Source organism: Chaetodon trifascialis, chromosome 9, assembly GCF_039877785.1.
Source record: "Chaetodon trifascialis isolate fChaTrf1 chromosome 9, fChaTrf1.hap1, whole genome shotgun sequence".
Lineage (NCBI taxonomy): Eukaryota > Metazoa > Chordata > Actinopteri > Chaetodontiformes > Chaetodontidae > Chaetodon > Chaetodon trifascialis.
In genome coordinates, this window is record NC_092064.1 from 18,585,727 (window position 1) to 18,607,087 (window position 21,361).

At 43.9% G+C, this 21,361-nt stretch overlaps 1 protein-coding gene across 6 annotated transcripts in view; it reads left to right on the top strand.

Moving 5' to 3' along the window:
* dock10 (dedicator of cytokinesis 10) overlaps positions 1-20,507 on the top strand; it is a 62,283-nt gene extending 41,776 nt beyond the window's left edge. For 2 of the 6 annotated variants that reach the window (XM_070969811.1, XM_070969815.1), the window contains exons 18-56: positions 91-156; positions 297-389; positions 526-649; positions 739-860; positions 1,027-1,110; positions 2,061-2,153; positions 2,329-2,447; positions 2,657-2,726; positions 4,650-4,763; positions 4,953-5,024; positions 5,167-5,313; positions 5,564-5,647; positions 5,762-5,858; positions 6,002-6,034; positions 6,286-6,464; positions 7,213-7,329; positions 7,555-7,672; positions 7,767-7,888; positions 8,160-8,274; positions 8,422-8,488; positions 8,882-8,929; positions 11,261-11,371; positions 11,952-12,064; positions 12,159-12,274; positions 13,005-13,142; positions 13,234-13,416; positions 13,512-13,622; positions 13,723-13,938; positions 14,049-14,106; positions 14,724-14,825; positions 15,421-15,527; positions 15,645-15,767; positions 15,852-15,965; positions 17,132-17,278; positions 17,402-17,612; positions 17,697-17,887; positions 17,966-18,066; positions 18,396-18,534; positions 19,433-20,507. In XM_070969811.1, coding sequence (XP_070825912.1) covers positions 91-156; positions 297-389; positions 526-649; positions 739-860; positions 1,027-1,110; positions 2,061-2,153; positions 2,329-2,447; positions 2,657-2,726; positions 4,650-4,763; positions 4,953-5,024; positions 5,167-5,313; positions 5,564-5,647; positions 5,762-5,858; positions 6,002-6,034; positions 6,286-6,464; positions 7,213-7,329; positions 7,555-7,672; positions 7,767-7,888; positions 8,160-8,274; positions 8,422-8,488; positions 8,882-8,929; positions 11,261-11,371; positions 11,952-12,064; positions 12,159-12,274; positions 13,005-13,142; positions 13,234-13,416; positions 13,512-13,622; positions 13,723-13,938; positions 14,049-14,106; positions 14,724-14,825; positions 15,421-15,527; positions 15,645-15,767; positions 15,852-15,965; positions 17,132-17,278; positions 17,402-17,612; positions 17,697-17,887; positions 17,966-18,066; positions 18,396-18,534; positions 19,433-19,480 — 4,413 coding nt within the window. In that variant the 3' untranslated portion in view covers positions 19,481-20,507. Of the gene's footprint in view, positions 1-90; positions 157-296; positions 390-525; positions 650-738; positions 861-1,026; positions 1,111-2,060; positions 2,154-2,328; positions 2,448-2,656; positions 2,727-4,649; positions 4,764-4,952; positions 5,025-5,166; positions 5,314-5,563; positions 5,648-5,761; positions 5,859-6,001; positions 6,035-6,285; positions 6,465-7,212; positions 7,330-7,554; positions 7,673-7,766; positions 7,889-8,159; positions 8,275-8,421; positions 8,489-8,881; positions 8,930-11,260; positions 11,372-11,951; positions 12,065-12,158; positions 12,275-13,004; positions 13,143-13,233; positions 13,417-13,511; positions 13,623-13,722; positions 13,939-14,048; positions 14,107-14,723; positions 14,826-15,420; positions 15,528-15,644; positions 15,768-15,851; positions 15,966-17,131; positions 17,279-17,401; positions 17,613-17,696; positions 17,888-17,965; positions 18,067-18,395; positions 18,535-18,745; positions 18,819-19,432 lie in introns of all 6 variants that reach the window. The other 4 variants (XM_070969816.1, XM_070969813.1, XM_070969814.1 and 1 more) reach the window with 4 other exon arrangements.
* The last annotated feature ends 854 nt before the right edge of the window (positions 20,508-21,361 follow it).

Here is a 21,361-nt window from a genome sequence, read left to right on the forward strand (position 1 = left end):
GAGTTAAGTTCGTAGAAATGGTCCAAAAGCGTGCCTCTCGTTTTCTTCCATACTTCATTATTAATGTTACAATGGTCCTCTTGTCTGCAGGCTCGTAACCTCGCCGTCTATGTGGAGTTCCGCAGCTCGGACGAAGAAGTTGCCAAACCTTTAAAGGTAGGACGCCATCCAAAAACATGCTGATGGGACATTTATTGGATTTTATGTGACTGTTTTCTGCAGTTAAACTCGGTCTATCCTGAGAAACTGGCTGAGCATGACTCAACTTTGCCTTTGTTTTATTGCTGTTTTTGTAGTGCATCTATGGCAAGCCGGGAGGTCCAGTCTTCACCACAGCAGCCTGTTCCACTGTTCTGCATCACTCCCAGAACCCTGACTTCTACGATGAGGTAAAAGACATGAGGAATAATCACATACTGTAGACATCATTAGAAACTGGGATAGGATTGCTTGCCAATCTGCAGCTTCCCTTGCCTGTAATATAATCTGCCTGTAACCCATTACATGCATCCGTTGTGTCCCCAGGCGAAGATTGAGCTTCCTACTCAACTTCATGAAAAGCACCACCTTCTTTTCTCCTTTTACCACGTCACCTGTGACATCAACGCCAAGACGAATGCCAAGAGGAAAGAATCCCTGGAGACCCCAGGTGAGCTGGTGAAACATTCATCATGCGGCGGGTTATTTTGTGGTCGGCCTCCTCCACCATCCTGTACTCTTGTGTTTTACATCTTTCAGTGGGGTATTCTTGGCTGCCTCTCCTCAAAGAAGGTCGCCTGTCATCTCAGGAGTTCAGCATCCCCGTCTCCTGTAACCTGCCGCCTGGATACCTGGCCATCAAGGAAGCGAGCAACACCAAGGTGAGAGGGAGGGGAGGAGAAGGAGGACGAGGCTACAGGGTGGATGAATATGAAACGAAGTCATGAATGATAAAAAGCAGGCCTTTCTATGAAAAGAAGGGTATTAATCATGTGATAAATGGACCGTTTGAAGAGAATGAACATCCTTCTTTTCTCCGTTTTACAGAACGGAGCTGATGTGAAATGGGTCGATGGAGGAAAAGCTATCTTCAAAGTGTCCACCAATGTCGTCTCCACAGTATACACTCAGGTAAGACCACACGTGTCTCTGCAGTCTCCACTTGCTTTCTTTGTTTTTAAGGTATGCTCTGCAGCTTGCCCACTGAATGCTGGGATAGGTTTACGGCCCCACATGAACCTGAATGGGACACATATATGATATAGAAAATGAATGGGTGGATGGATTTCTACATATTGTGTCAGCCACTACATCCTTGTAAAAAATGAGCCAGGATGTGAACATGCACTGCGAAGGTCTTAGCTTCAAAGGAACACTTTACTTTGAAATGAGTTAATTGGCCATTTCCGTTCTCTGAGCCAACCATTAGATGTTCCTAAACAAATTATACAGCATGCAAAAGCATATAAACAAATGCAATGTGAGACCAAGATGCACAATCAGCATTAGTGGATGGTAAACATGATAACTTCCTTTTCTGTGTTACGGACATGAAACAAGGAAATGCGTTGTTTCGAGTAAAGGATGTCTTGATTGGCTGTTGAGTTGTCTTAGTTTCACTTGCAGCACTTTATAAAAGATAAATATACTCAATCACAACAGTATAAAGACAATATATTTAATGTTTTACTTCATCAGCTAGTAAATATGTAGTTATTCTGAATTTGTTTCAAACACGTTGGGACAGGAGTGACTAAAGACTGGGAAAGTTGTGGATTGCTCCAAAAACACCTGTTTGGAACATTCCACAGGTAAACAGATTGATTGGTAACAGGTGATAGTATCATGATTGGCTATGGAAGGGGCATCCTGGAAAGGCTCGGTCGTTCACAAGCATTTGCACTTCATTTGCACTTGTTGCAATAAAAATAGTGTTTGCTACTCGATGAAATTTGACCGTTAGCTGCGAGGTGGCACAGTTCACATTTTAGGATTAATTGTTTCTTGCAAAGGAACCAGTTCACTAATTCTTATAGCAGATGTTGAGGACTGATTTTCATGAGCTCATCTCTCTTTGCCAGGACCCCCACCTGAACCGATTCTTCCAGCAGTGCCAGAAGAGAGAGCTGGACCTCTCGCTACCTCCTACCTCCAACTTCCTCAACTGCCTGAAGGTCAGAGAAAAGGAACTATGTCCCCTCAGTTTTCACCTATTGTGACTGACACAAAAGCTAACACCTGGACTGCTGAACCCTGCTGCATTTGCATTGTGTCTTATTTATTTCCACCCTTCTCCATGTCCTCCTACGTCTACGCCTACACCCACGCCTCTTTTCCACCCTTCTCCAGGGTCTCCTCAGCATGGAGAGAATCCCAGTGATCATCCGATTTCTGCCAGTGCTCTTCAACCAGCTGTTCAAGGTCCTGACTCAGAATGACAATGATGAGGTCACCACTGCCACCACCAGGTAGGCCGTGATACTGCAATGTCAATAACAACTGGTTTCCCATCGAAGAGGGAGCTCAGTGGATGTGGCAAAGCATGCAGTGAGGAAAACGCGTACTGTTTAAAGCACCATTGTTCTTTTTAGTTTATTTATGGCTTTTTTTATCTGGATTTGGCTCTTTTATTAATCCAGTAATATAAAAACCTGTTGTGGTTGCCGTGTGTCTGCAGAGTGCTGGTCCACATTGTTGCAAAGTGCCATGAAGAAAACCTGGATCACTACCTGCACTCATATATCAAGGTATAACAACACAGATACGCTGTGTGTGCTGTGCTTTCAGTAATCCTTGCCGCCAAGTGTTTTCGCTCAGGAAGATGATATGATAAATTTAATTACTGCTGTTTCCCGTGAAGGAGGCGTTTCTCTGCACAGACCATTTAATATCTGAAGAAATAAATTAGAAAAGGGGGATTTATGTGTTTGTGTGTGTTTGGGCCAGCAGGAGTGTGGCTAGGGCCGCGTGCCCAAAAACACAGTGCAAACACAGAAGAAGAAGAAGAAGAAGAAGAGGTGATTGTGTAGGAGTCAAACTAGGACATTCAGCCGGCTTAATCACAAGTACAAGGCATGTTTGTTTAGGGGTAAAGAGTCAGTCAGAGAAATAGAGAAGAGAGCAGGACGAGCCGCACGTCCTGCTTCATGTTGGCCACAGTGAAGGAAAACCGCAGCGCTTGAAGAGCTAGTGGCAAAGACGAATGGTGGGAGGTAAGAGGAGAGGACTAGCAGAGCTAATGGAACTGGGGTTGCCATGGTAACAGATTGGCATGATGTTCGGTAGTAGTGGTGCCCAATTTAAACTGCTGTGTGTGTGTGTGTGTGTGTGTGTGTGTGTGTGTGTGTGTGTGTGTGTGTGTGTGTGTGTGTGTGTGTGTGTGTGTGGAAACCTGTGTGTGCTCAGTGAGATGGGGCCTGAACTCACTGTAGCATGAATTGAGTAGCATGAAGCAATATTATTTGAATCAAACCTCACACTGGCCTGTTCCAGGCTGCTGTTTATGTGTTTTTTACAGTATTTGTGAATGTGTGTTTTGGTACATATTAGAGCTGAAACAATGAATCAATTAGAAAATTAATCAGACAGTATTTTGATAATCCATGAATGTCAAAATTTTTCTTGGAAAAATAAGCTCAATGTTGTCGTTGGAACTCTTGTTCCAGCTTCCCAGTTGTGAGGATTTGCTGCTTTTCTCTGCTTTGTACGGAAGCCCTGAAAGGCCATGGATCAACATATTTTTTCACTCCATTTTACTATGATAACGAGATAATATTCCACCGTTTTATCGTTATAATGACATAATATTCCACCGTTTTATCGTTATAACGGGATAACATTCCACCGTTTTGTCGTGATAACGACATAATATTCCACCGTTTTATCGTTATAATGAGTTAATTTTCCAGTGAGGTAGGATGTCAAATCAACCCGCCAAACCGGACAGTGCTCTGCTGTCCTGAACACCACTGACTGAAACCAGGCCTGGACGTGCTCTCCTGCAGCTGCACACTCGGTAAGTTAAGCATGTTCATGTGTTTGTTTGTACTTTTGGCGGGTTGGTTTGACATCCTACCTCACCGGAAAATTAACTCATTATAACGATAAAACGGTGGAATATTATGTCGTTATAACGATAAAACGGTGGAATATTATGTCGTTATCACAGTAAAACGGAGCAAAAAAATTATGTTGATCCATGGCCTTTTAGGGCTTCCGTAACTTTGCATCATTATAGGCTGAATATATTTGGGTCTTGAACTGTTGGTTGGACAGTGAATTGTTCAGTCTATTAAGATTCAAAAACAATGAAAAATGTACATTGCAATATTCTAGAGCAAGTCATTTAATGTCGTCCAAAATATTCAGTTTACTGTAATATAAGACAAAGAAAAGCAGCAAATGAAAAATTGAGTGATTGAAACTCTAGTCATGACCGTGAACTGCAGCACATCAGGCATGAGCAGAGATCTTTGTTGCATATAACTCCCTCTCTTTCTCTCCCCTCAGTTCCTGTTATCTCCACTGCTGCGTTCCAGTAAAAGCAAAAAATGCCCCCCAAATATAATTAAAACAAGATTACTGGATAATGAAAAGAATTACTATTTGCAGCCCTACTTTATATGTGCCCTTATCTGAGCACCTCCCTCTCTCTTCTCTCCTGTGTGCAGTATGTGTTCAAGTCAGAGGCCCATGGCTTCAGGACCGTTCATGAGGAGCTGGCCAAGGGGATGACCTTTGACCTGAAGAGCAACGAGCAGGCAGCAGTCAGAAATGTCCTGAAGGTTTGTCTCCCACCTGCTCTTCTGTCTACTCACTCTAAGAAGGAAGAATGAATTTTTAAATAAGTAATTACTGAGACTGCTGTTTTGTGAATTAGTTCCAAAAACAGAGTCATGTGTACCTCCTGGAGCTGATTAGACAGATAAACATTGGCATAAGATTGACCTTGCTTCGACCTGTCCTGGTTTCAGTTCTCCTGGTTCTTCTTTGAGCTGATTGTCAAGTCCATGGCCCAACATTTGGTCGACTCTGACAAGGTGAAGGTAAGGTTGCATTCTCTACTTTGGACCCCTCGAGTCTTTTAACCACTTGTAATTGTTGGTTCAGTACGGCTCCTTTGCATGTGTGTAATCTGTCCTGTAACACAGTGCATGATTATGCTCTGCTGACTCCATGTTCCCGCAGCTGCCGAGGCCCCAGCGTTTCCCCTCGTCCTACCTGAACCGTGTGGAGACCCTGGTGGAGACGGTGTCCGAGCACATCTTCTGGAAAAACAAAGAGCTGGCAGAAGAGACGCGCAGTGCCAACTTAGCCGTAGCGGCTTTTGTCAAGGTGGGAGCAAGCTGTCTCGGGTCTGTGGGACCCAGTTAAATTTAAGCATATGTCAGCAGAACAAACTGTTAATATTACTGTTGAATGCTCTGGGAAGGGATCACTATAAACTATATAAACAGTCTGCAGATGAAAATAGTTTCTGTTTGCAGTTGTTGCCTATTAATTCTTGAACTTGTGTTACATGATCTGTCTCTCGCTGTCTTGTCAGCTGATGTCTCATCTCCGGTCTCTTTCTGTCTCTTTGCAGCGCTGCTTTACTCTCATGGACAGAGGCTTCACGTTCAAGCTGATTAGCAACTACATAAATATGATCACAGCTACTGACAGCAAGGTAAAAAAACACAGTGCTGATTAATAAGGATACATCGATGATTGACAGTGACTTTATTTAGGTCCAACTGGGCACACATATACAGTGCAATGATATCTTCTTTGTGTCTGATAGGTTCTGTGTGAGCTGAAATTTGAATTCTTGAGAGAGGTGTGTAACCATGAACACTACATCCCTCTCAGCCTGCCCTTACCCTCCGCTCGCATCTCAGGTGAGAAGCCGAGTCAGTGCCTGTGGCTCGGCGTTAACGTGGTAACTCTCATAACATCGAGTCGCTCTCACGCTCTCATTTGTCTATTAACGCTCCGTCTTTCTCTCTCTCTGTCACTTTCTCTGTCTGTTTGTCCATGTCAGACCATGCATCTCCAGAGCCACAAAGTACTCATGGTAAATATGTTCACTCATTCCTTTGCAATGTTGTATGTGCTACAGTGTGTGTGTGTGTGTGTGCGCTACAGTGGTATGATGATAACAAAAAGGAAAATTGGCCCGTCACATTATTTGCTCACTGTAACCAGATTTCTGTTTAGAAAGGGATTAATTAACTCCCTGATGGAAAGCAAACATTGGCACACGCGTTATTTAAATAACGTTCATTTCCATTTAAAATGTGAATCTTTTCTGCTCTCTCTCCTCAGTGTCGGTGCCTGAGTACAACCTGACCGGAGAGTTCTGCAGGAAGCACTTCCTGACCGGCATCTTGCTGCGGGAGCTGGGGCTGGCCCTCCAGGACGAGCAGGACCTGAGACATCTAGCCTTGGCCACCCTGAAGACTCTAATGGCCAAACACTCTCTGGACGCACGCTACGCCACCAAGGTAGCCAGAACACATAGAAATTCTTCCCATGTGACTCACACAAACAGACACACACTGACATATGATTGTCAGTAGCAGCTGCAAGCAGCAGAGACCGTGTCTTATTGAATGCTGGGAATGGTCCAGTCAGTAATCTACCCACTGTTTAACACCACCAAATGCTGCCAACCGCAACGCAGCAGCAGAGCTGTGGTCAAGGCAAAACCGAATGTGTGCACAGGCCACATGCAAGTCAATGTGAACAACAGATAAAATAGACAAAGTGGCAGTATATATATTGATTGCTGGGGTATAAAGGAATTCTGTAAACTTCATTTTCTGCAGTTGCATTTATTGCAATAATTTAGATGTGACGATAAAGGTTTTGGGAGTCTGGAAATATTTTGGTTTAGGTACCTTGAAAGTGCTCTTAAAAGCTGTACAAACCCTGCTTCTTGGCAACATATATTGGATATTAGATAAACGCACTGAGAAATCTATGGAGTACTCAAAGACCGGAGAGATATAAAGTGTCAAATCTTATATACAGCCTTAATTAAGTAGTAATGGACTCTCCAGGGACACAAGCGCAGTTTTATTAGAAGGGGACTTTGAGTGGCTTTCCAAACACATTAAATGTGTCATTACAGGCTTATTAAAAATCAGAGAGGGTGTTGATTTGTTGAGGTGTTAGAAAATAATGTCAATGGCTATAAAATATGTGCGTTTCTGTAAAGTGTGGTATTCCTTTCATTGACCGCCTCTCCAGGAGAAGCAGGCAAGAATTGCATCTCTCTACCTGCCGCTGTACGGCCTGATCCTGGACAACATGCCACGATTCTTCCTCAGGGATCTCTTCCCCATCTACTTCACTTCTAGTGACCAAGTAAGAATGGATGATGGAAGATGAAATGATTCATTGACTCTCTGTGTGCTGGTTTTATTGATTGTGTCATACATAATCCTCCTGAAAACCTTCTTTTCTTTCAGCAGTGGTCTTATTTTCATAGGCTTGGCAATCTTTGCAGCTTCTTAATATCTCGTAAATAATAGCCTGGATGATAAAATGTTGAGAGTCAGGTGGAACAAATCGTATTTTTCCCTCTGCCAGGGCTCCAGAGATGACCTCAGCGTGGGAGGAGGAGTGGCTGGAGGGGTAATTCCCGTGACTCGGCATGGCAACTCCGTAGATGCCTCTTTTTCCAAAGAAGTGCTCAACTCCATCACAGGTAGCAGCTTGTGATGTGCTTGTGTGTGGCTGTCTATAAAAATGTGTGAATCAGGACATTGATTTGACCCCCCCCCCCCCCTTCTGCACACCAGCCTTCTCATCCTTGGCAGTTGCCACAGGAAACCAGGCTGACTCTCGTGGTTCTCTGATCAGTGTGGACTCCAACCCGAGCAACAGTGACAGGAACAGTGAGAAGATGGACGGATGTGAGAAGGTGAGAAAAGAGTCGGGGAAGCAGAGAAGCAGCGGTCACCTTCTGTGTGACTCATGACTCATCACATATGTGCTGTGTTTCTGGCAGAGGAGATCTGTCAAAAGAACTGAAGTTGGTACTTTCTCCACATTGCCTGGAATCAAACTTTGGCCAGAACTTGCTGAAAACTTAAAACACTACAACAACTTGAACCCATTGTGCCCAAGTTTCCCTCCAGTTTGCTGAAACCCACATGTGAGCAGTGTACTTCTGCCTGGATGTTTCTCCTCAGTTTGCTCGGCCGCAGTCCCTCATAGGCTACGGTTCCCGTTGTGACAAGCTGGACCAGGCAGAGACCCGCAGCCTGCTCATGTGCTTTCTGCACATCATGAAAACCATATCTGAGGGTGAGAAATGACATTTTAGACTCTTGTAACTCTGTTGTTATGCTACGGTTTATAGTTACTATTATACTCACTCACTGGCACTTGGCTCCCCCTCTAGAAATCTGATGTGTGTGTGACATGATGTCTTTTTTTTTTACGTGTATCCAGATGTGCTGGTGTCCTACTGGCACCGGGCCATTCACCAGGAGATCTCAGACTTCTTTAACATCCTGGAGTGAGTGCTCTTCTTTCTTCATTGTCGAGTGTTGCCACAGCAAGTGATACTGTGCGCAGAGAGAAAAAGAGACAGGCAGGGACGGAGACAGGAGAATGAAAGGAGAAGACAACGGGGGGAAGAATGTAGCCAGAAGGGAACAGATGAAAGCAATGACACAGCAAGCGAGAGAGAAGAAAAACAGACTGTACTTTCAATGAGAGCTCCCTATCCACTGAACAGCGCACTTAATGAAGTGTCTGTGTTTCCTGTTTGTTTCAGCATCGAGACTGAAATGTTGCAGCTCAGTTTGAACGCATGCGTCTCCTTTATTCTGTGTTCTAAGCTTACAAAACACTTAAAAAACAAGCGAACCTTCACCCGTCACCCAAAATGTTTTCGCATTTCCTGCAGGCTGTGTCTTCAGCACTTCAGGTTCCTCGGAAAACGCCACATCGCCAGGTGAGTCTTCTCCTTCTGCGACAAAGACAGGCTCTCATTCACATGTATTTATTGTAATGCCGCAGATATGGAAACGGCTTATTAACTCAACATACATGCCGCAGCCAAAGGTCGCAACGCTCCCCCCACCCACTGATACATAATTCATATAATCATGCGCACACATGAGTGCACACATGTGCAAACGCAGCCACGCAGACGCATTATGTGCAAACACACACAAATAAATGAATCAGGCACAGTCAGGCAGAAATACTAATATGTGCTCTGTATGTGTGTGCATGCTCAGGGATGAGCTTCAAGAGGGGAAGAAAAGGAAGGGAGGGGGTAGTGAAACTCCTGGATCTTGCTGTTGAGAGAAAAGCACTGCTGGATATTGTATTGTAGTAGTTGGCAGGCGCAGGATGGGGGTTGTTATCGAGTGTGTGTGTGTGTGTGCACTCTTACTGGAGCTGAGCCATTGGCACCGCTCGACTCCTCCATCTTCTGGTTCCTCCCAGCTAATTAAATTAGCCCTCTTTTTCCTTTCAGCAATGAGATGCTGAGATGTAAGCCAACAAAAGGCTGGGAGAACACACTGCTTTACTGTGTGTGGAGGCATTAACAGAGTAAAGATAGCTGCAAGCCTTGCTAGCACACTCAGACGCAGTTGAGCCTGTCTGGGGCTGCTAGCTACTTAACATTCGTCTGTAATACCAGGCCATGGGGGATTCACAGTCTTACGCCTGTGTCTGTCTCAGTGTCTCTCTCTGTTAGCTTTTTGATGCCTGGCTGAGTCAGTGTAGGCACCCATTGAAGTTCAGGAGTAATGAATTATAGTAGCAGTGTAGCCAGCCAGCAAGCTAGCAAGACAGTCAGTCAGACAATCCAGTCATTAAAGCCCATTAAAGGTTTCAAAATTTAAACAATTCATGCTTGAAGCAACAATGAAAGTTGTCAAAAACTGCTTCATCACGAATGTGTGGATCAAATTTGATTGAGAGCAACCTGACAGCAAAAGCAAACATCCCCACAATTGTCATTTGATTGGCTGTTGCTAAATCCCGATTGGAGCAGGGCCATGCATGACATCGCCAGTTTCTTACTGAGCCCCGCCCACTTCAAACTAGTCAGAGGGGAGCAGACAAAAAGAAAAACACACAAATTGATCATGTGAAATAACCAGAGTTGTCCCAAATTTGGCAGAAAATTATGTGTCCTTGTTTGGTCCCAACACTTGTTAAGAAGCTGACTGAGAAAATCGATTGTCTGGTCCTTTAAGTTAGCCGGCTATGCTAGTAGCTATAGTTAGTAGTAGTTTGTGTGTTGGTGCTGGGAGCCTCACCTCTTTAACCTGAGCCATATTTTGACTTTAGCTGAGATACAGGCTTGCGCATATGTACATATACACTACATGACACCAACAAATAACTGAAATGTGTTCTCCATGTTCGACCTTGCTGTTGTAGCTTCTCCACCACAGTGCACGCCTCATGCCCTCCCCCCGTGCATGCTGCTTGCTGCTAATGGATCAGTGTGGTTGCACATTATTGATGTTCCATTGCATCAGTGGCCCTTTGCGTATTGACATATATGATAAATACACAGGGAATTGAAGCTGGCATTGCATGATAGTTTTAGTTACCTTCTTTATGACGTTTCCCTCATTGATGTTGCATGTCCACCTTGTAGCCCTCGGTCTCCACGTGCTGCCTCATGATTGGCTGGACTCCACCTGCTGCTTGGCTTGAATGAGTTTCCTTAATGGGCTCTGAGGCCATTGTTTTGATTGGCTTACACACCATTTGTGTCCTCTTTCTTTTGGCTGACTCTTGCTCTTGCTTGCTTTGTTTAAATTGGTCGTCGTCGATCAAGCTTTATTTAGGCATCATAAGAATATGATATGTTGAACATCTGTTTGTTGAAATCCAGTTCCTAAGCTGATCTGTGCTGCAGCTGCGACTGGTTTCATCACATCTGTACATCTTAATCTCCTTGCTGTCCACTGTTTTACATTAAAGCTAATTGCAAGCCTCTGCTCTTCACTAACACTCGACCAAGAGTTGATTTACACGATACTACATGTACTAATGGCAAACTAAAACCATTGACTCTGCTACGCCACTAACCTTTCCATCTGGCTGACCTCCCTCTCTATATGAGATGTTTGATCTACCTCTCTTGACACCAAGGTCAAATTGGAGCTCCTGCACCTCCTTTACACTGTAAAGTCATTTTTTTTGTTGATTGCAGGCAACGATTAGCTTAATGATGGTAATGATTGTCACTAAACAACAACGGTCTCGACTAAACTAACTAATGTTAGCTTTGATGTGATTGGCTCGTGAACAGGAAGCTAGCAGCGGCAGTAAAGCTGGCCCAGTCCGCCCACGCCAATGGCACCCTGAAGGGCTCTAACCACCCCTCCCAGTCCTCTCAACCCTCAAGCCTCTTCCCACAATGGTAATCACCCTCCGCCAGGAAAACACCTCAGCCATGATGACAGAGTTAAACTCTTTCAAAGCCACTGAGTCTTTGGTTACTGGAATTTCTTCTTAATGCTAATTATGTCTGGTGATTGGCTCAAGATGTAAATACTGTCTTTTAATAATGAGAAACTTCAGATTATTTAAATGCAGGTACAACCTACAACACCAGTGTGAACACTTAGATTTAGATAAATGCATCCTTGTCATGTGTATACTCATCTTTGATGTGACCACTGCGTGTTTCCATGTTATAGACTGTGACTGTGTTCTCAGCATGCCCCTCCTCATACCTGCAGTGTTTCATGTGATTTGCCAGCCTCTGTCTCTGTACTCCTGTGTGTTAATAGACTCCCAATAACAGCAGGTCCTTGTGACATGGGTGACATTTATATTTCCCAGCCCACTAAAATGTCCAAAATCCTTAGAGATGGTTGGCCCAGACCTGGCACTGTAGGTTTAGTAGTAGTACGTCAGCTGCAGTGTAATCTTAAATCAAATAATACCTGTGAGCGCTGTGATCGATGCTAGCTGCTGATCCCTGCTGTCGCCTCCAGGATGGCATCATCTGGAGGGGAGGGTCACCGACAGGCTCGCTCCCAAACCATGCCCATCATCAGGGGCAAGAATGCTCTCACCAACCCTAAACTGCTGCAGATGATGGAGACAGGTAACACACACACACAGGCACATTTTGAATGAGATGAATATGAGGTTACTGAGGTGGATTGGTGTTATTCATATATGTGACTGTGTGTTTACAGATGGGAATATTCAGGATGGAGACACGCTGAGTCCGACAGATATAGAGGCAAACTTGTCCACTGAGGTGGCCCTCACTGTGCTGGATGTCCTGGAGCTCTTTGTTCACCATCACAAGGTCTGTGTTCCTCCTCACTTTGCAATTAGAGATATTCAATAACCACTTTTGGGAACACAGACCTTCATCAGGTTATTTATCAGAGTGTGCAGTTTAGTTTTCTTCAGGTATGCAGAAGATGTGCTCTTTTGATCGTTTACAGCCTGAAACTACACTTATTATGTGCCATCTATTTTCTTTTGTTAAGAGAAATATACTTCTGATATGTGAAGCCTCGGAATATTATAGTCTGTCTTATTAATATTATTTTGTTGAATCAGAGCTCTGGCTTCAGCTTTTGGATTTGAGAATGAGTTGTTAATGCAAACAAATATATTTACATTTTTTACACCTTTATTTATAGATTTTTTTTAAAGGTAGTATGTCACACCAGTTTTTTTCACATTACTGTTCTCTTAAAAAGTCATTTAAAAGTTTGATTTTTAGCTTTGTAACTGTAATTCAGGTCATATTTTACTCTGTGCTTCTTGATAAAAACAACAAAAAAAGAAACTAGTATTCTTATACCTGCTTCCATAATTCTAATGGACAAACTGAATTGCTGTGTACCTCATGCACACTCCAGCCATTGGTACGGTACTGCCACCTAGTGGCCAGAAGAATCTACGTTTTTAAGAGCTGTAATGTGTGAGATGCCTTTCAATTGGAAAAAAAAAGTTGCCTGATGAAACTATAATAATAAAATGCATTTTCTGCTTTTTTTCCTCTTTCCTGCTGTCCATTCATACAGAAGCAGCTGCTGCTGGATGAAGGGCAAAATGCATTGATGAAGAAGGTGCTGGACACCTACTTGCTCTTCTTTCAGATCAACCAATCAACCACCACGCTGCGGCATATCTTCGCTGCACTCAGGCTCTTTGTACAAAAGGTCCAGCAAACTTTTTATATACATATAAGATCAAAGCGAAGATTCCCATTGTGTTTCTGAAGTGTGGTTTCATCTTCATCTCTTTCTATAGTTCCCCAGTGCATTCTTCCAGGGTAAGGCAGACCTGTGCGGCTGTCTGTGCTATGAGATCCTCAAGTGCTGTAACCATCGTTCCAGCTCCACCCAGACGGAGGCAGCTGCCCTGCTGTATTTTTTCATGAGGAAAAACTTTGAGTTTACGAAGGGCAAGTCAATAGTCCGCTCACATCTGCAGGTCAGTTAGACCAAATGCAGTACAAGTGTGTCATTTCAGGTTTGTGCGTTTTGTGAATCGCGTGTCGTCACCCCACACGCCTCTTTCCACTTCAGGTTATCAAGGCAGTGAGCCAGCTGATAGCGGATGCTGGAATCGGAGGCTCGAGATTTCAGCAGTCATTGGCTATCATCAATAACTTCGCCAACGGGGATGCACCACTCAAGGTAGAGCAGCTTCCTGGTTATGTTATAGCTTTATTATCAGTAATTATGATTCAGAGTGGTATTTCATTCTACTTTCATACTCAAACTACTATTTCTACAGAACACCCCATTCCCTGCTGAGGTGAAGGACCTGACCAAACGGATCCGGACGGTTCTGATGGCCACAGCCCAAATGAAGGAGCATGAGAAGGATCCGGAGATGCTGGTGGATCTTCAGTACAGTCTGGCCAACTCTTACGCCAGCACCCCTGAGCTCCGACGCACCTGGCTGGAGAGCATGGCCAAGGTTCACGTCCGCAACGGCGACCTCTCGGAGGTTATACACCTTATACTTTCTAGTGTGCTCTTACTTCATGAACTTCACAAATGACGTTTAAAACAATGTATTACTCAACTGTGATGGTGATGTGTCTGGCTTTCCCTCAGGCTGCCATGTGCTACATCCACATCTCAGCCCTGATTGCAGAATCGCTGAAGAGGAGAGGTTAGTGCACACGTGCTGCTGCTGCTGCTTGACTTTACTTTTTGCAGCATGGTTTGTGTGTTTATGCATATGCGCGGATATTGTGCATATGCAGGACTATGGTATTGCTGTTGTGGTGTGTGCATCTTTGCAGACATGGTAACATCTAATCAGAAAGTCCAATCACTGCTGCTAACACAGTCATTGCAACTCTCAGTCCTTCATATCATCACGGGGGTTGATGTGTATGCCTGAAAGCAAGCACACTGGTGACTTGAGTCTTTGTGTGGTGAAGATGAATTAGGAACTCAAGTTGGATCATATGGGTCTGTCTTTGCATCCAAATACCATTCCCTAACTTCTAGTATAGAGACTGATGTCACCGTGCTTCATGTTCCTCTATCTGCAAATCTGTTTGTTCTTATGTGTGCATGCTTCCTCGCTCACACCGCAGCATGTGTCCATCTTTAGCTGCACGTGTCTGACATCTTTATGCGCTGAGCCTGTGTGCCAATACCTAGCGTAGCATGCCAGCAGCTCAGCTGATTCGTGAGCCTTGTCCTTGAGCATAAAAGGCAAAAGCAAGTGGAACGTGAACTTTGTAAACCTCCTCCTCCTCCTCCGCTCCTACCAAACAGGCTACTGGAGAGCTGACAAGGCCAGGATGTCCAGTGTGTCCCCTGAAGAAAGCCCTGTCTTTAACTGTAGCTCCTTACTAACTACCTCCCGAGATCAAGACAGTGAGTGTGTGCGCCTGGGGCCTGCTGGGTGGTGGGGTTGGGAGTGCAGAACATAATGATGGAGAGACAAGGGGCTTTGGGAGGGAGTGGGTGTGCACTGTTGTGTTTAAACCAGCTGGATGGAAGGTGTTGATATTGACCGGTGGACTTGGTTTGGATTGAAGGGACATCCGTTTGTCAGGTGCCAGTTCAAATCTTAACCTCTGCACTGATGGATAAAGTTTTCTACATTGTGCAGTTAAATGTTTTGAGGACCACTGTTCTTGCCTTAATGATTGTCTTTTTTTGTTTGATCCTCACTGTTCACTCAAATCTCACTGGAGAAGCTGTTCAGTGTCACTGGGGTTTGATACGACGCACGCTCACGTCTGATGTTTTTAGTTTGCCTTTGAGTGTGCAAGAACGGAATGCTTGACTGTAAAAACGATGTAAAACTTGTATTTTAATACAAGAACGTGTGTGCTGGATGCATTTTATGCATCTCTGTGTTTAAAAGCTAAACATAAAACTAGCAATAATGTGGGACCGTTTATGGGAAGTGTGAATCTATTGAATTACTTGCCCTGATATCTGTTTCACTCGTCTGAAACCCCAGCGTCGTTCTCTATGGGCTGGGCAGCGTTTATGTGCATCAGCCCTAATGTCAAGGAGGAGGGCGCCATGAAGGAAGACACTGGTACACAAGACACACCCTATACTGAGGTCAGTGTTAGCCTTTAATCCTGAACAAAACCTCAAACTTCAAACGTCGATTGCATGGCAGGAACTGGGCTTCCCTTCTCTCTCTTATGGGTTTCCTGATCTTGCTGCACTGTGCAGGACACCCTGGTGGAGCAGCTGGAGCTGTGCGTGGACTACCTCTGGAAATCAGAGAGACACGAGCTCATCGCCGACATCAACAAACCTGTGATCGCTGTCTTCGAAAAGAGGCGGGATTTTAAGGTAACTGCTAACCCTTCTGCTCTTTGTGCGCGTGCATGTTGAGCTAATGTTCATCTTACTGTACATGCGTGTTCGTGTCCACAGAGGCTGTCAGAGCTGTACTATGACATCCATCGCTCCTATCTCAAGGTGACTGAGGTGGTGAACTCAGAAAAGCGGCTCTTCGGTCGCTACTACCGCGTAGCTTTCTATGGACAGGTGAGTGACGGTTCATCCCTGCAGGGAGTACACACACATTGAAAAACACACCTAAAACTCGGCAGCTGGCAGATTTAACTGATGAAATGCCGCACCCAGTGTTTGAAGACCAAAATGTACTCTTCTCAATAATACACAGTTCTTCCAGTGCAGTCTTTCAGTGCTTTGTGTATCTCAAGCCAAGGATCTTGATATCTCTGCAATTACACCAAAACAATTCGCATAGCTAGATGCCATCAGGGCTATGTGAGGAAAATAACTTCTTTGTAGTTTGGGTGAACTAACTCTTTAGAATTAGTTAAGCTGCCTTGTGTCCGGCTTCATCTTCGAATCCCTGACTTCATCTGCAGAGAAGCACTGTGTGGTTTGGCCTTGGTTTTTAAGACCCTGGATCTTTGACACAGTTTCCTGTTTGTTAATGAGGGGATGATATTTCCATGCAGGGATTTCAGAGTTGTGGAGTGAAGAAAGGGTTTAAAAAGCCCATAATGAGAATATGAAATCTTCTCACTATTGAAATAATGGAGGGAAATGATACAAAGCCTTGTCAGTGAGGAAAGATAAGACCAGATTTCAGTGTCCTTAATTTCTCTGTGTGCTCTTTTCCTCCTTTTTTTTAATTAAATTCTATTTCAAGATTGCGGTAAGTTCTGTATGTCTTTGATTTTCCATTGTCCTCAGAGCTAACCACTTTTACCTCTCTTCTCCTTCTACCACTATTAACACGTGCTGCTCTCACCCTTTGAAGGGTCTTTGTCAAGCTTGCTGTGGTCCATTTTACCTTCCATAATCTCCAACGATGAAGCTGTTTCCCCCCTAAACATTAAGAAGAGCTGGTGTCAGACGGGACAGGAAGATGCCACTTAATAAACGTCATTCACCTTTGACATCTGGCTCCAATGCTGCTTTGAAAACGACCTCTGATCTCTCCCCTTCAGAACTTAACACTGGCACCCTGTTAGGGCTAAGTTGTTCTAACATGTGTTATGGTCTGTGTGTACAAGAAACCACCAGGGGGCAGTATCAGATCCGATGTATACAGTGTATAGAAGTCATCTAAAGATTACATTTGCATTGCACACACAAAAACATCCATGCACATAACAGGCTTTGTTAATTAATGTGTGCATGCGCGTGTGTGTCTGCGTGTGTGTGTGCTCTGGTAGGGCTTCTTTGAGGAAGAGGAGAGCAAAGAGTTCATCTACAAAGAGCCGAAGCTGACAGGGCTGTCAGAAATCTCCCAGAGATTACTCAAACTCTACTCTGACAAGTTTGGAGCTGATAACGTCAAGATGATCCAGGACTCCAACAAGGTACCTGACAGAATTTAACCTGTTTATAAGTTTGTTACGTCATTAAAACTGAATAATTTGCCTTTCTTGTATTGTTGCCAGCATATGTGCAAATATATTCACTGTTGTTCGCTTTAAAAACAGGTGAATCCTAAAGACCTGGACCCCAAGTTTGCCTACATCCAGGTGACGTACGTGGTGCCCTACTTTGACGAGAAAGAACAACAGGACAAGAGGACAGATTTTGAGAGACATCATAACATCAACCGCTTTGTGTTTGAGACGCCGTTCACTCTGTCAGGGAAGAAACACGGAGACGTGGAGGAGCAGTGCAAGAGACGCACCATATTGACCAGTAAGTGTTTGTTCATATGTGCCAATTTCTGTCCTGTAACGTGGAGTCGGTCTGATTCGTGGCTTGTTGTTTTTCTCCCTTCAGCGAGTTCGAGCTTCCCCTACCTGAAGAAGCGTATCCAGGTGGTGGAGCAGCAGAGCACAGAAATGAACCCGATCGAGGTGGCCATTGATGAGATGTCTCGCAAAGTCTCCGAGCTCAACCAGCTCTGCAACATGGAGGAGGTGGACATGATCCGGCTGCAGCTGAAACTGCAGGGCAGCGTCAGTGTGAAGGTGGGGGTTCTTCCAAAATACATGCTTTTGGGTAAATTCGGGTGCTGTGTTTTGTCTCACCTGAACTTCCTCTTTCAGGTGAATGCAGGGCCAATGGCTTATGCCAGGGCGTTTCTAGAGGAGAAGAATGCCAAGAAATACCCAGACAACCAGGTCAAACTGCTGAAGGAGATCTTCAGGTAGGATTCAAAGCACAAATTCAGTGCAAAGTGTTGTGGACTTTGTGCCGAGCATTACACAGCAGATATATATTTTGCATGAAGAACAGAAGCCCTGAATGCATTCGTCCAGTTCCTGTTTGATTTTGGTTCCTATTGCTCTGTAGAATGCAGCAATGTCCTGTCAAAAGCACCCATCAGGCACACCTGACTTTGTTTAATCAGAAGTGGTTCGAGCCTAACGTTGTTTGACTTTTTGAAAAGAGTCTTTGTGTAGATCATTAGAGGTCAGGCTCAGTGGTGTGATTTGCAGCATTAATAATCAGTACAACTTTGTTTGCCCCCCGCAGGCAGTTTGCAGAAGCCTGCGGTCAGGCTTTGGATGTGAACGAGCGTCTGATCAAGGAGGACCAGCTGGAGTACCAGGAGGAGATGAGAGCTCACTACCGGGACATGCTGACCGAGCTGTCTGCCATCATGAATGAACAGGTCTCATTATGCGATGACCAATGAGTGTCCAGACCTCTGTGTCTACCATACTGTTGTTTTTTTTTTTTTCATATTCAGTCGCACGGCATCACAAGCATCATCTTTTCCTTTGCATTATTTTATGAGACATTTAGCATTTTCACGGGCGTCGGCTTCTGTTGTGGCTTCATGCTTCTCTCTGCTTCTTTTTGAACTTTTTCTCTCATTACAGCTGCAAAAAAGTGTTCTTGCTGCCAGTGCCTCATCTCTCTCTAACAGCTCTCTGTCCACTCTTTCTAAGGCTGGTATGTCATCAAATTCATTCATGGAAGGCATCACGTCACGTTAATACAACCCTGATTCCAAAAGCGTTTGGACGCTGTGTAAAACACACAGAATGTGATAATCTGCTTTTTGACATTAACTGAAAACAGTACAAAGACACAATATGTCTGACAAATAATATGTTTTACCTCATCAGCTTCATTGTTTTTTGTAAATATCTTCTTATTCTGAATTTGATGCAGCAACACATTTCAAACAAATTGGAGCGACAAAACACCTGTTCCACATTCCACAGGTTCATTGGTAACAGGTGATAGTATCATGATTGGGTATCAAAGGGGCATCCTGGAAAAGCTCAGTTGTTCACAAGCAAGTATGGAGCGAGGTTTACCACTTTGTGAACATGATTGTGTAAAGGATATTAGCACATGGGCTCAGGAACTCTTTGTAAACTCAGTTAGTTTGTGAATTATTGCCTTCTGTCTTTATTTGTCTTACACAGCATCCCAACTTTTTTTGGAGTCGGAGTTGTGCTTGCTCTCCCAGCCTTTCCCCGAGCCAAAACTGCTTCTCTTCATACCTCCTTTTATATGTTCCTGTTCCAATACAAGCTTTTTATCCCTGCTTTGTCCAGATTCCTCACACAAGACAACCAGGAACGGAGCGGCACAGCGCCTACTGAATGGCCAATAGACTCACAAGAAATGCTTTGTGCCAGGAAAGGACACCCCCACTCCCCCAACCCCTGACACACACACAAAAAATGGCTTTGGAGCGCCAGTTTGAGCCTGAAAGCGGCTCGTTTTCTTGTTCTGACTGTAGTTATTTCCTGCTGCAGGGCGTAGCGGGCGAGTGGAACTGTGACTGATGGCGAGCGTAGAGAAAACAAGGGAAGAAGTGTGTAGACTGTGGTCGTGATAGTCTGTAGTCCTGTCGTTGAAAACTATCTACAGTAGAGGCCAGGCTGCTGGACTGTAAGCTACTGTTTGTTTTTGGTTTTAGAGACTCGTTCCATGTGTCATACGGATTCCCCTGCCCTGCCAACTGACTCATCAGCTTACATACCGACAGACACGCTCACAGATACACACAGTGCATATGTTTGCACACACATGCACACAACCACACAACATGCGCCTTCTCTCTGTCCCTTTAGAGAACAGTGACCTTACTGAGCTCGAGGTGCGTTCAGCTGTCTGTGTAATATAAAGCTTTCTGGTGCATTTTGATGACATTTTCTACATTTTTTCTGTGGATTATCATTGTACTTCAAGCTATCTCCAGAGATCTCATGAGATGACTAATGTGAAAAAAAAAGAGAAAAGATTACAGGTCTTTGACTAACGAAGCATCTGAAGAGTTGAACGCACCTCCAGTTCCTGTTTGAATGTAGAGCAGCTCCACATTGCTACTTTCTATCCTTGCTAACGTTCTGGAGATATCAGCTTGCCGATTTTCAAATAGAAACAAACAAACAAAAAAAAATATGTTTTGTAACATTTTTATGATTGAGATTGCATTGTTACTGTTATTATTTCCTGTACTGTTTTGAATTGTAAATAAGAAATATTAATATTTAAAATGTTTGAAATGTTTCTTTTTTTATAAAATATGCGATATATAAATATTTGTTTAGCTGAATTTAAAAAAAGAACAAAAACTAAAGTTTTACGTATAACATTTAAATAAAATTTTGTTAATGTCCAAAATTCATTTTCCTCAGCATTTCTTCATCTGCGGCCCTGATGCCAGCGTTGCTACAATCCTACGTTATCTATTCTTTTGTGGGAGATTGCACCTTACACCTTCTCTCACCGTGTCTCTCACTATTTTGATCGCCCAGGTTTCCAGGCTCGCTGAATGGAGCAAAACAGCTTTCTGAAAAGGAAATTGTGCCTCAGCTGTGCACAGCAGCCCCTCATATCCCGGCTATTGACTGGACCAGACGGCAGCTAATTATATATAATTGTGAGGTCCTTTAGCTGCACAAAAGATGTGAAATGAAATATGGAATGAGCAAACTCAGCCTGAAACCAAGGTGGAGAAAATGACTTTTTCCCTTGGTCCATGGTGCCGAAGATAAAGTACAAATCTTTAAATCCATCAGCTCCTAACGCCAACTTGACTGTTTCCAATTTTAACAAATATAATAGTAGAGACTGATAAGACAACGGAAAGTTCACAGAGGTTCAACTGCCATTTGTAAGCTGCAGGTGTGCTGTGTAATGTCTGCAGTCACGTCTTCTTCAAGGAGTAAATGTCAGTGGAGTAACTTAATAATATGCAGTGGTACTTAAAAGTGCTAAAGATGTAAAGGCTCTGCTGCATCAAAACATTCAGATACAAGAGGTCAGGCTTGTTTTTGACCAGTAGAAAGACATTTTGCTTTAGGTCAACCTGTCATCTCATCTCCCTCCACCATCGGCGTCACAAGAGCCGGCGCTGCTGTGTTTACACCCTGAAATGTTCGAAATATTTCCTTTATAGATAAATGTACTCAAAATGTACTGCAGGAACTACATGACACATGCACAGCGGTGAGAGTTTCAACATATTCTGAACT